At 38.5% G+C, this 13,445-nt stretch overlaps 1 protein-coding gene across 1 annotated transcript in view; it reads left to right on the forward strand.

Moving 5' to 3' along the window:
• The window catches only part of ST18 (ST18 C2H2C-type zinc finger transcription factor), a 187,653-nt gene extending 174,644 nt beyond the window's left edge, over positions 1-13,009 (forward strand). Inside the window, exons 17-23 of the mRNA XM_067553783.1 lie at positions 1,070-1,132; positions 1,227-1,307; positions 2,481-2,702; positions 4,220-4,308; positions 5,855-5,958; positions 7,919-8,062; positions 10,486-13,009. Coding sequence (XP_067409884.1) covers positions 1,070-1,132; positions 1,227-1,307; positions 2,481-2,702; positions 4,220-4,308; positions 5,855-5,958; positions 7,919-8,062; positions 10,486-10,626 — 844 coding nt within the window. The 3' untranslated portion in view covers positions 10,627-13,009. The remainder of the gene's footprint in view (positions 1-1,069; positions 1,133-1,226; positions 1,308-2,480; positions 2,703-4,219; positions 4,309-5,854; positions 5,959-7,918; positions 8,063-10,485) is intronic.
• Positions 13,010-13,445: the final 436 nt, after the last annotated feature.

Here is a 13,445-nt window from a genome sequence, read left to right on the forward strand (position 1 = left end):
TTCTGATACTCTAGAAAAACCATAGTGTTCAAAGGCCCTTGGGGAGGCTTAGCTTTAGTACTCAAAACTGTACAAAAATATACAAATGGCTGGCACAGCATCTGAAGATAAATGTTTTCCTTGTGCTGTTAGTGCTTCTTTGTGTGCCTAGGTGTGTTTCTTCTTTCTGAATTTTTAAAAGGAGCACTCCCGGAAAAAGAGAAAAATCCCTTAAAATATATACAAGATTAATCCTGAACCGAAATATCTGCCATACAACCAGTAAATGCCTGATCCAAAGCCCACTGTAGTCAATGAAAAGCCTCTCATTGACTTCAGTAGACTTTGGATCAGGTCCCACATGCATTGGCAGCAAGCAACATGCCTATCCAATCTGGGCACCCGTGGGAAATATGGCCATAACAGTAAGATATAGGTTTATTTCCTTTCATCATGATGCTGAAATAATTTGTATTAAACTTCCAAATTTGAAGGCTTCTGTTTGCTGTATGCAAAAAAGCCCCTGAACTGGAAAATGGAATCAAGGCCCATATCCAGTCAAACCATCTGTAAAACAGACATGGTCTCATTGTCTGTGCACAGAGCTAGAAAATAGGAAATTCTGATCCTGGCTATGATGTTGATTTTCTCGATGGCCTTAAGTGACATCACTTTTCAGTCTCAGTTTCCCCTTCTAGAAAATGGAGATTATATTGAAAATGTGCTAGTCTTTGTGAGTCTGTCAGGGATGTCAATCTCTAATAAACACATGACAGCTATTGCAGAGAGAAGTCAACAAATAAAAGGCTACATTTTTGTTTTTCAAAAGTTGCTCCTTCATAAGAAAAGAAATATTTTGGATGAAAACATTAACATACACCATGCAAATCTATAGTGCTATGTTATACAGTATATTTCAAGTTCCCTATTAAAAGATACAATTATAGAAGAAAACATGAAAACAGTTTGCCTATTGGAAAAACAAATCAGCAAGAGCTAATTGTGTTTGTTCAGGAAAGCTTCATTGCTGTTTCTTCTACTGAAGATGAATTTTTAAGTCATCTCTTTTGCTTTATACATTATATTATAGGTGTCCCACACCTGGTTGTGATGGCTCTGGTCATGTGACTGGAAATTATGCTTCACACAGAAGGTAAGACTTATTCAGTTGTTTGGGAGTGAAGCCATGGGACTTCACAGCAAGTGTCAGTGGAACAAAATTGTTTTCTCTTGTGTACTTCTTTCAGCTTGTCTGGTTGCCCTCGTGCAAGGAAAGGTGGTGTCAAAGTTACTCCTACCAAGGAAGAAAAAGAAGACCCTGAACTTAAGTAAGTTCAAAGGCAAGGGTTATCAGCCAAAAGGGAAACAAGATGGTGGAGACACTGATGCTCAGTAATCCCAAGAAATGTGTAAATTACTCTTAGACATAATAGGGTGTGTCCTATTGTTAAAGCTAAAATAAAGGCTATTTCCTCACCTAGTGAAACTGCTGGAACATTTCATTCCAGTCCTATCTGACACAAAGTGTGGCAAAATTTAGGAAAATTCACAGTTTTTGACTGTGGCAAAATCTTGCTATGTTTCTACAATAAACTGTAGCAATGGCGAAATTTAAGCCTGGATCCGATTAACAAATTCTTGCAAACAGTCACCAAATCTCACGTTTCACACCTGGATATTCACAAAGTGTGAAATCTACCTCTGTGCAGAGAGCTAGCACAAGTCACACCACAAGCCATCCCTCTTCTGTACAGGGGTAAAATTTCAACCAAGGTGAAAACTGATAACGCTATACAAGTCCACTTTATTCCTAACTTGAATATGTGTTCTGTTAAAACAAATAAATAAAAAGCAGCTAGCAAGACACATGTGACCAGTTCATTTACAACAAAGGATGTCTTTATTTCCTGTGCTGCTCTTAGTATTTAGTATTTCGATTAGAGATTGTTTTTCAGATATCTACTATGTCATATAAAAGGCCCAATGCATGTTCTTGTTAATGCTGAGAGAGCTCCGCGAAACTACCAGGTTTTACCTTGGCAAGTATTTGGAATATGTTTGGAAAATAACAGCTTTCCACTCGCAGAAGACCACCTTTTGTTTTTTGGCATACATTTGAATTGAGAACAAAAATTATTGCCTCTTCACAAACCCGTTAAAATCTGTATTCTCTCTCCCCCTCCTTCCCCCCGCCTCCGATAACAATTTTTTTTCTTTTTGGCATAGTTCTGTATGATGCCAATGCTGAAATTGTTAAGACATACAGCTGTATTATAAATGCCTAATCCTGAGGTTTGCCAAACACCCATGATTCCCGCTGACATCAGTGGGAGAGTAAAGTGCACAGTGCCTCACAGGATCAAGCTCTAATACAATGGCATAGACGGTGTAATAAGAACTTAGCCTCATTTTCTTAGATGGTTGTTGACATACATACTCTAAGACTATTGTCTTCTGTTCTCTCGAGTAACCATAAGGATTCTTTTGCTGTGTTTCTGTAGATGTCCAGTGATAGGCTGTGATGGCCAAGGTCACATATCAGGTAAATACACTTCTCATCGCACTGCTTCTGGTTGTCCTTTGGCTGCCAAGAGACAGAAGGAGAGTCCTCTCAATGGGTCTGCGCTATCCTGGAAACTGAACAAACAAGAGCTGCCACACTGTCCTTTGCCGGGCTGCAACGGGCTGGGTCATGTTAATAATGTTTTTGTCACCCACAGAAGGTATAATTTTGTGTTTTCTTTCTTTGTTGTTGTTTTTTCTTGACAATCCACTGTAGTATTGCTTTAAAAAAACAGAGCTGTAATCTAATTAAATTATGTTGAACTCTTATAAAGAATTTACATAGCAGTTGAGGTGATAGGAAGCTGGATAACTTGAGAATTTGCATGAGGCTTGAACTCTTCTTAACATTGCCCATGGGACAATGACTTTCACAGGCCTTTCTAGATTTCCTGGGACCGATTACAGGGTTTTGGTTCAAGCAGTGGGTAGCTAGACGTATACGGAATTACCAATATTGATGTATATATCTTTGGCAGCTAATCCAAAATGTTATTAAAATTTCACCAAAAGATTTTGCAAAAGCAACACTTGCATTAATTTTGCCTTTACACAAATTGCAAAATTCTTGCCAGCCATCCCCATCCAGGAGGAACTTTACATGAGGTCTGTGCTTTCTAACCTTGAAGAAATAACGAGGAGAAAAAAAATCTTAAGAACTTCACTAGTTAACATGATTTGTAAGATAATGTATTTACCCCATGTAGACAAGGCTGAACAAGTTTATGGTGGCCCGCTAGCATAACTTGGGGCATCCTTCTGGCCAGTAGTCTGCTCAAAACAAAGAAACAGTATTTCAAATCTTAGAAGTCCTCATTGATCCCTATGTGGAAATACCACTTTCATTAGAACTCTTATTTTTCATAAACTAAGCAAAACCATCATTCTTCAACCGTTTCACCACTGATGCAAAATTTTCCTTCACTCCCAGCTTGACTACATCAGAATATGAATCCCTCTGCCATTTCTTGAACGTATGGGTATTTCTTATTGTTTATTTCTGAAGAGAATGCAGTCAATCTTAGCCCTTTCGTGCTCTCTAAAAATGACCTCAGATATTTACCAACTGATGAAATTGTAAGATTTGAAATAGTAAATAACTTTGAAAGTTGTTAAAAAATGAAGTGACTATATATAATACAATCTCTTTTAAACAGCTATGTCAGCCTATAGTATAAATCCAGAGGTCTGATCATATTGATCTTTAGTATGCACAGTGAAAATTTAGTATGCACATTAGATTTTTTTTTTTTAAGTTGGTAAACTCACCATCTAAAGGGATGCTGCTGACCTCTTTATTCTGAAGCACAATTCCTCAATAAATACAGCGGAGAGTTTTGCTTAAAAATTGATGGGACAATATGACCACATATATTTCTGTAAATATTACAGTCACATAACTTTAGAGTATCTCCCTTTGCTATTTTGGTTTGTTTGAAATGTCTGTAAAAATAGTTTGCTTGTAGGCTGAGATGTCTGTGTCAATTTAAAGCCAAACATTTTTTTTTTAACTGCTAAAATAATTCTTTGTGGATTATTTTATTCCCTGTAACAAGGTTATAATGGAGGTGCTGACATGACCTTAGGAATAGAGGTCTGAACATGAGTACTGTAATATTGCTATGAAAGGATTGCTTCCATTTTCAAGTGGATCACAATATTTTTCTATCTTTTTTAGCTTGTCAGGGTGTCCTCTGAATGCACAAGCCATAAAAAAGGGCAAAATCTCAGAAGAACTAATGACTATCAAGCTTAAAGCAAGTGGTGGTAAGGAGACATGCAAATGATTATTACATTTTACAGCTGCTAGGAACCTGATTATCATTTACACATAGCCCCTTCATACCACTCTGGCCGTGTAAAGGGGTCTGAAAGTGGATATTAATGTCTTTAAGTTCTCTTTCTTTAAAAACAATAACAAACATTTTTTACAGAAGAGGAACATCATTTATATCCACGAAACATAAGATTCGGGATATAGAATAACTACACAACTAAGTCTGATTCAGATTTGGTGTTTGGTGTTTTTTGTGTATTATTGATAAACCAGCAGCAGTTTACCTCAGTCAAATACAGATTTTCAAACAAACCCACTGAGGGATACATGTTAAAAGCAGAATTTAGTTACCTCATTCCCACTAACTTCATATTGTATTGCTCAGTCTCCGTGCAATACGTTGACAATTCTCCCCACATTAAATAGAATGGAACATCTGTGAAATAGGTAGAGGCAGCTTGATTCTGTTTCTAGTCTAGTGGTAGGGCACTGGGACAAGATTCAGGAAACTTCGGCTGTATTCTTTACTCTGCTGAACTAAAGTGTGGCTTAACCTTGGGCAAGTGACTACACCTCTCTGTGCCCCGCCCTTTGACCATATTGTTCGTTTAGATTAAGCTCTTCAGGATAGGGGCTGTCTCTTACAGTGTGCTTGTATTTTACCTAGCACACTGCGGTGCTGAGCTTAGGAGCCTGTAGGTGCTACTGTAATAAAAATAATTAATCTGTAAGTAGAATTGGTCCCAAATTGTTACTTAGTGAGGGGAAAACATTCGTCACTGGGAGCGGTGGAAGCTCAGGATCCGGCTTTTACTGGGTGGTGGGGACTGATAGGTGGGGATAGAGAGTGCTTTGTTTTCTCCATGATGCCTCTTTGCCTCTTTTGGCCTCTCTACAATTTCCATCTCACCATGCTTTAAACCACACTTGTCTCACAGCAAACTAAAGCCTGATTCTTCTGTATGGGTCAGCCCATACACAGTTCCTTGCAGGATCAGGGCAGATCCTCAGCTGAGGTCAGTTGTCATAGCTCTATTGAAGCCAGTAGAGTTATGAGGATCTACCCCATGCCCCACCCTGGGGGGTGGTGGTGGGAGGAGAGGGACTGTTCTTACCTTTCTGCTAAATCTAAAAATCTCCACCCATACTGTAAGCTACTATTGTTTTTAAAGATGGGGCTCTGCATTTTTCTCTCTCAATGCCCACAGATCCCCTTTCCCTCTCACTGCACTCCCTGCTGTGGTTGCTTGTTTTACTCAACAGTATGGATTCTCACTCCAACAGGGAAATATAGTAGCTCAATGAAACTCAAATTACCCTTTGACCCTTGATCCCTCTTCCTGCTTTCAAAGACACTTCAACACAGGGTGCAGTTTTGACAAACCGCATCAGTAGAAACCCATTTGAAGATCACCAGTTTAATCGGAAAGCCTGTTTTTTGTGCTGTACTGTTCAGGGCACAGGTACCCACAGAATATTACTTCTTTTCACATGGGCACATTTAAACCTGACTTTGGTCCATTCATCTTTTTGCAGGTATGGAAAGTGAGGAGGAAATCAGACACTTGGATGAGGAAATAAAAGAATTGAATGAATCCAACCTTAAAATTGAAGCTGACATGATGAAACTTCAAACCCAGGTATAACAAGAAAGCAAACAATTAAATCAGTTCTAATGTAAGGTTATTCTTAAGTTTATGTATCCTTATTCTCAGCTACACACATTGTGCCATTGCATTGTGGCTTTAAACAATTTTTTTTGACAAGCTTTTCCATTTACTTAAAGAAACAGTGAACACGTGTATTAGGATAAAAGACTTGCAGGGTAAATAACAGGAACTAAGCACTTTGGGAACTAATCTTAGCAAACAAGGAAATCATATTTGCTGTACAAAATGTGCACTTTCTTTTGCTAACCACATGCCTGCATATATATTCTTTTCTATTTCACCTGATGAACTAGGAGAAAGTGAGAACAGAAACTTGCCTCTGAATGTTAGGAGCATTCGGAGTCTAAGATTCCTGAAGGATAACAGATCTGAAAAATAAGACTGAATCCAAATTCATTCCAAACAAGTTCAATATAGTTTATAGTGACCTCAAATTATGATTGTGTGATATTTACTACTGGCGAATCACCTACATTATAGCCTGAACTGGAGAGCTGCTGAATCAGCATGTCCCTTGCTTGTCTTTCCTCTGTCACTTCTTAAATTGTACTGGCCGACAGTTGTGATGGTATCAAGAAACTTTAGAGTAGGGATTGTGGTGATTTGTGCTGCTGTTTCTTCAGTCCAGGCAGACTAGGAGGGGCCTGCAATTTGGGTTGTGACAATTTTTAAATCAAGGTTGGAGGTTTTCCTAAAGATATACTTTGGTTCAAACAGGAATTATTTTAGAGAAGTTCTCTGGCTTGTGTTATATAGAAAGGCAGACTACATAATCATAATGGTCCCTTCTGACCTTAGAATCCATGAATCTTTGAATTGATGCCACCAGAACTCAGGAAGTTAATCTGGCCACAGTCAGAGAGAGATTCCAGCAGTAAAAATGAATACAGCACGCAGGGTTCATGAAACCCTCTTATGAATAGTGCATTCATTTAGACACAGATGCTCCTGATTCTTCATTGCTTCAAGCGTTAGGTGGGCATTTGCAGCTGTGCTAATGGTACCAATTCAGAATTCTCCATCCACACCAGTGGTAGCCTTTTCACTTACTTTTCACAGGTGTAAATCTCTATACAAGATGTTAGGCCGTGGAGAATCAGGACTGAGCATTTCAAGCTTCAGGTTTTCAGCATAGGTTTTTGCCTGGGAACTTTCACAAATGTGAACATTCTCAACTCTCTCATTCTTGTTAGTCATTCTCCCCAAAAGAATGCCATTTTGCTCACCACAGGGGCTCCTCAGTTGATTCTTAAACATTTATATTTTCATCTGGCTGTCCAGAGATCGACTGCACAATCGTACTTGTTCCATATGCCTATTCTCAATTTCCTCCCCAGCATATTTCATTTCTTAGTGTTTCCACTCCCTGCCCTATTTCTAATCCCAATCAGTTCAAAATTCTAACCTCCACCCAGGGGGAGGGCAGGAAAGTAGCACAAGAGCTAATACCAATGTTGCTGCTATTATAGTCAATCAGCAGGGATGCTCTGAGAACAGAAGAGCAATGTAAACATCAGCTTTCTTCTTCTTCCTTCCCCCAACCCCGAGGCCACACTCCCTATTCCCAGCTAGACACTGACCCTTCCACCTCCCCAGCAGCTTGAGGCCTGGGGTGTCTAATCCATTTCTGAACTCATCTTCCCAACACAATACACTCCTCACTCAGCAGGGCCACTGTCTACAGCTTCATTTAAACAAGTTTTCCTTGTGAAACAACAGCAGAGTTCACTGGTTCAGAATTAATGTGACTTATGCTTATTATGAGTATCTTGTGGCTGTGTTATGGGTGTCTTTTAAAACCACAACTGAGAGTCCAATCTCAATTGGCAACTTGCACAGTCCTGTGCCCCCTCTTCCAAGGGAAACCTTTCATTTTGGGTTCAAACTCCACTCATAATGCTGCCAAGGGTTTTGTTGTGTGTGATTTTAGATCACGTCTATGGAGAGCAATCTGAAAACAATAGAAGAAGAGAACAAACTTATTGAGCAGAACAACGAAAGCCTGTTGAAGGAGCTAGCTGGCCTAAGCCAAGCCCTCATCACCAGCCTTGCCGACATTCAGCTTCCACAAATGGTAAGTCTGCCTGAGCCAAAAAAGTTGCGGCTTCTTTGAGAGCATTTGTCTACACATTAGGCCAGAGTAGTCACTTAGTGCATCACTGAGGTGGGTTGCATTCCATCTTGCAGGCAGCTGCCTTCCAGGGTTTAGTCAATTTGCTTACACTTCGTTATTCTCCCTCTATGCAAACATGATACAGTAAATGCATAAAGTTTGGAATATTACTAGCTCCAACTTTTTAAATACTGAGAGGTAGAGGAGCCCAAACTCTGTCCTGGTGTAAGGGGGTACAAAGGACCTTCTTATGCCAACACTTAATTTGGCTGTAGGACTCCATTCAAGGCCAGCATTTTATGCTAGTCTCAACCTGAAGGAGTGTCTCTGTCCCATTAAGGGTTAAGCTAAGTCCCCAGGTGTAGGAAAATGTCCTTCCCAGAAGACCCCTGCACTTCAAGGCCCTGTAGTAACATGAGGCAATTTTCCTTCATGTAAGAATAAAACTTTGTGCCCCTTTCCTAAGGCCCCTCTATACAAGATTCAGGGTGTACTCTCATTCAAAACTGAACCATGCCAAAGGTGAAGTGGGAGGAGCCATATTAACATACAGCCCAAGCTTTACCCTCCAGGAGTAGAATCTTCTGTGTAAAACATTAGTTTATTTAAAATCAAACTACACTGCATGTCTCCGGGATTGGCAATGGGATATGGCTACTCATAAGGATGGATCCATACATTTCTGGGTAGCCACTGTGAATCCAACTCAGGCTGTAGTCGATATTCTCTGGTGTCCTTTCAGTATCTTATGTACGAGTTTGATTGTCTCATTCTGAATGTCAGTGAGTATATGTCCACAGCTGGGATTTCCCCTGATGAAGGGGAGAATCCTTGGGTGGCTCTGTGCTCCTGACCCCCATCATAGAGAGTGTCCCTTGAGATTCCAGAGCCGCAGTGCACTGCACTTCAGGAATCCCAGATTCAGAGGATGAACCCTAAGGGACTGCCCTAGTTTATAGCAACCCTTAGGTTGCTCTAAGCTATGCTGGGAGCTGGTTCAGCCTTAGTCAGGCCGAGGTTCAGGGAAGCAGAAAGCCACCTTTCCCCATCCCTCCCCACCAGGTTCAGCTCAGCCAGACCCAAGAAACTGGTCCTGGGGTTGAATCTACACCAGAAAATGTTTATCCATTTTTCCACCATGACGTAAGTAATGGTATAAGCCCTATTATAGACAGGGCTCAGGTGTCTTACCTCATCATGAAAATGGAACCAGACAACAATATGGACAACACCACATCATGATAACCTTCTCTGAGTAGGTTTTCCAGATACAATGTTGTATATGTCTGACTTTCAATTAAATTAGCTCTTAGCACTAATGCTGGAAAAGAGCCACAACATAGTCTATCTTAGACGAGGCCTTACGCTTGATTCTGTGAAGTAATGAGTGTCTCCTGCAAGGTGATGAGTCCTCTCAGCTCCTACTACAATTAAGATGAAGGTCTAGTGTCTTATTCAGTGACAGTGACAATGAGCTTGCTACTGCACTTGTCAAGTCCTATATTCATTGTACAGTACAGTCATAATTTTGCAAACACATGAGGAGTTTACTGTTTCTGTCTTGTACTTTGGCTGGGAATTGGCCAAATCCCTTCACTGAAGATAACAGAATTTTAGCTTCTGAGGGCCTCATTCAGGAAGTGCTTAATACTCCTACTGAAGGCAGTGGACCTACTCACTTGGTTCAACTTAGCACCTAGTTAAGTACTTGCTGAATCACGGCCTTAAGGATTTGTCTCAGTATGTGTGTGCATTCTCATTCTTTCTGTCTTTCTTTGCTCTCTCCACACCCAGACGCTTCCCATTTTGTTGTTAAAACTCAAATTGTAAATTTTTGCTCATAAATTTTACCCCATTTCATTCCTATCCACCATTGCCATAGTACTTTGTTCTTGGATCCAGAGGCAGTTACAGAACAATGTACAGATCATAGGGTTAGAAAGGACCACAAGGGTCATCTAGTCTAACCTGCCAAGGTGCAGGATTTGTTGGATCTAAACAACAAACTTCCATTATATGGACAATAAGTCCATTAAGATCCAACTCCTCCTCACCTTACTTACACACAGTCCCAGTACATCCTTGAATAAGGCACACAGAATTTGGTCAGAATTAAAGAACAAGGCACTCTAAAGATAAACGTCTCACTCTCCCTTCTTAGAGGGTGAGCATGTAGTTCCCACAACACATTAAATTGCCTTCACCTCCAACAAGCCCATCAGTAACTTGGATGTCTGCCATGCATATGACCTCAGCTCTCCCCAGTTGCTTTCAACAGGATTGCCATATTGTCACTTTGCAACCCCTGTTAACATACTTTTTTTTTTTTTTTGGCCTTAATTTTGGCTCCCGCAATTGGTATAATATGTTTTGTTTTCATTTAGGGGCCAATCAGTGAGCAGAACTTCGAAGCATATGTAAATACACTCACAGACATGTACAGCAACCTGGAACGGGACTATTCCCCGGAATGCAAAGCTCTGCTGGAAAGTATCAAACAGGCAGTGAAGGGCATCCATGTGTAGGATGTGAAAGCTGCTGGGCAACAGAAATTACTTAACAGCAGTAAACTCCAGATGGATCTGTTAAGAGTTCATGTACTGCTAAGGGGTGTAGGTTGCCGTGCTGCATTTACAATTGCAACATTGCACTAATTTTTTCCCAGCTGACATAAAAAAGGAAGGAAAACACAACAGACTATTTGTATTAACAGCAATGCACTCGATTAATATATTGTATTTATTTCAGTACAATTCCTTTTTTTCCTTCTTTTGCACTCAGTTTTTGTAAAGTGAATGTAAAAAGTGTGTGCAACTATTTTTTATATTTTTTATTTATTTCTAATCAAAGAGGCTTTTTTTTTTATCTTTTAACAGCATTTTTGCAGCCTGCCATATTTTTACAAATGTGTTTATTAATTTATTTTCCAATGGGATTTTAAATAGACTGAAAGTTATACTGTAAATTAAATATCTTGCTGGGTTTGTACAGGAAGAAAAAATACTATGAAAGTAACAAATGACCTAACTGTTGTTCTAGTTTTATTTTCATCACATCCTGCTTTTTTATAATGGCTTTGTATCAGAAATGGGTTTGCAGTAACATGAGATGTGAAGAAGCAAGGAATGAAAAGATAAATGGCTCCCACTAGCGGGGAACCTGCGCTCTAAAAAGCACAGTTTACTGGAAAACAGTGTGTTGAAGAATTTGTTAGCAATAATGAAATATAGCAATCAGCAAAGCATTTGACTTGGCTGTGTGTTTTAGCCTACACAAACAATTATTTAAAATGTTTCAAAAGAACTTCAGAATTATTTTAACGATGCAGTTTTTTTCCCAAGTTAGTTCAGAGAGAGAAACGACTCATCTCTAAACAAGAGAAATGATTTGATATGACTGGTACTTTTTTAGTACAATATGTTGTTACATTAGACAAGTGACCTATATCAATATGCATTTGTATTTGCAAAATACAAAAACATCCCAAACTGAAGATTTTGTATATACCAATTAATCCAACAAATCTCCCCTGAAATGGCATTTATCATACTAGTTGGAACTGAGAGAAGTTGAGAAGGCAGCAACCTGGAGAAAAATAATACTCCAGTCTCACTGTAACTGATTTTCTCTTTACATGAACTGTGCAATGCACTGATTGGTTTTACCCCTCCTTATACACAAAGACAATGTTGGTATTGAATTGGTTACCAGTCTTTTGGTAGGGTGCCAAGTGCTACAGTACATATGGACACACACAGACGCACACATGTACAAAGGTACTTGGCTGTGCATCTCTATTCAGTTAGCCTGGGTTTTGAATTTCTGAATCAATCAGAGTTTAGTAGTTGCTATAACAGAGGCAATGTCTATTTCAGGGATTGTAAGTAATTAAGCATTGTTTCAAAAGTTTTTTTTATATTTATTTTTTTTAAAAAAGGTATAAACAACCAGCTAAACTGCCTTTTTTGTATGCACACTCACCTCATGTGCATATGTGCCTCAGTGTAAATGTATACATGGATCTAGTGTGTGTTTAATTTTTCCTGTGCTACAATGAAAGTGTTTATTTTTATTAGCCTCATTTATATTTAGACTGAATATGATGGCATTCACAGGCTTAACATATACAATTATATTATTACTGTTCCTGCACAAAAAGTAATATTCAAAGGTGATTCAACTCATGCACTGTGGTCACTGTTCTGCATAAGGTGGGGCTTGCTTTTCATCTGAGGGTTGGTTCGACCCTCTAATCTTAGTTTAGACAGAAGAAGATGTATGTTCTTAGGAGCTTTGTTTATTTTTAAATCAATTTTTCAAAAGCTACCATATGTGCTGTCTAATATAAATAGGAGGACACCAAACAAAAATTTGCTATTAAAGTTATTGTACTTGCTAAAAAAAATAAAGCAAACATTTGCTATACTTGTTAAATGCATACAAAATGAGTTCACTCATTACAAAGACTAAAATGTAATTAACTACATATTTTAACAAATTTGTTATATATTTTATTTAATTTACATTTTAAAAAATCTCTTACCAACCTATATATTTATTATTATGATTTACTATGGCTTCAGGTTAATTTGTCTGTGTTTGGATTGTTTGCTCAGGATGTTTTGTGAAGTATGTTTGTATTTATTTGCTTCCTTTGTACTTGATGTGTTTTGTAATGTGCACTGATTTTTTTCTTTTTTCTTTTTTTTCCCTTTTTTGTGTTAAACTGCATTGATGAGCTATACTGTAAATTAGACCTTTTGTAAAGAGCAATGATGTATGCATTTTTTAATTTGGAGTAGTTTGTATACTTTTTCTTCATACAATTAATATTTCTTACATCAAAGCAACAAAACTGTGTTCTGTGCTGTACATTTGGTGTATGGTAGGAAATAAAATTGATAATGAAACATCACTGCAAGTTTTGGGGGCGTTTTTTGAGCCTTCAGATGACAATCTACAGTGTACATTCGTAGCTGCACCTGGCACTGTACAATGTGTCAAATGTTTGCTTGATTTGTGTACAAAATGTGTCATCCCTTTAAGTAAATTTATAGTATGAATAATTTAATTAGTATTTTACACTTTCGGATGAAAATGGAAATACTTAAGTGATCCCTTTCATTACCCAGGGAAAATCAATCAAAAAAATAATTACTACATTTAAACATTATTTAACACACCACACAAAGAAAAGGATATGTGCTGACCTTTAACAGCTGCTAAATGATATTTAAACATAAAAGCCGTTGTAAAGTTTGCAGCAATTAGGAACAATATCAGTGGAATTTTTGCTGAGATTTGCAGTGTTTAGACATTGTACAAATGAAGAATCTGTTGGTTT

The sequence above is a fragment of the Emydura macquarii genome, unplaced genomic scaffold (assembly GCF_026122565.2).
Source record: "Emydura macquarii macquarii isolate MOO-44397 ecotype Brisbane River unplaced genomic scaffold, CSIRO-AGI_Emac_v2 contig_1477, whole genome shotgun sequence".
NCBI lineage: Eukaryota > Metazoa > Chordata > Testudines > Chelidae > Emydura > Emydura macquarii.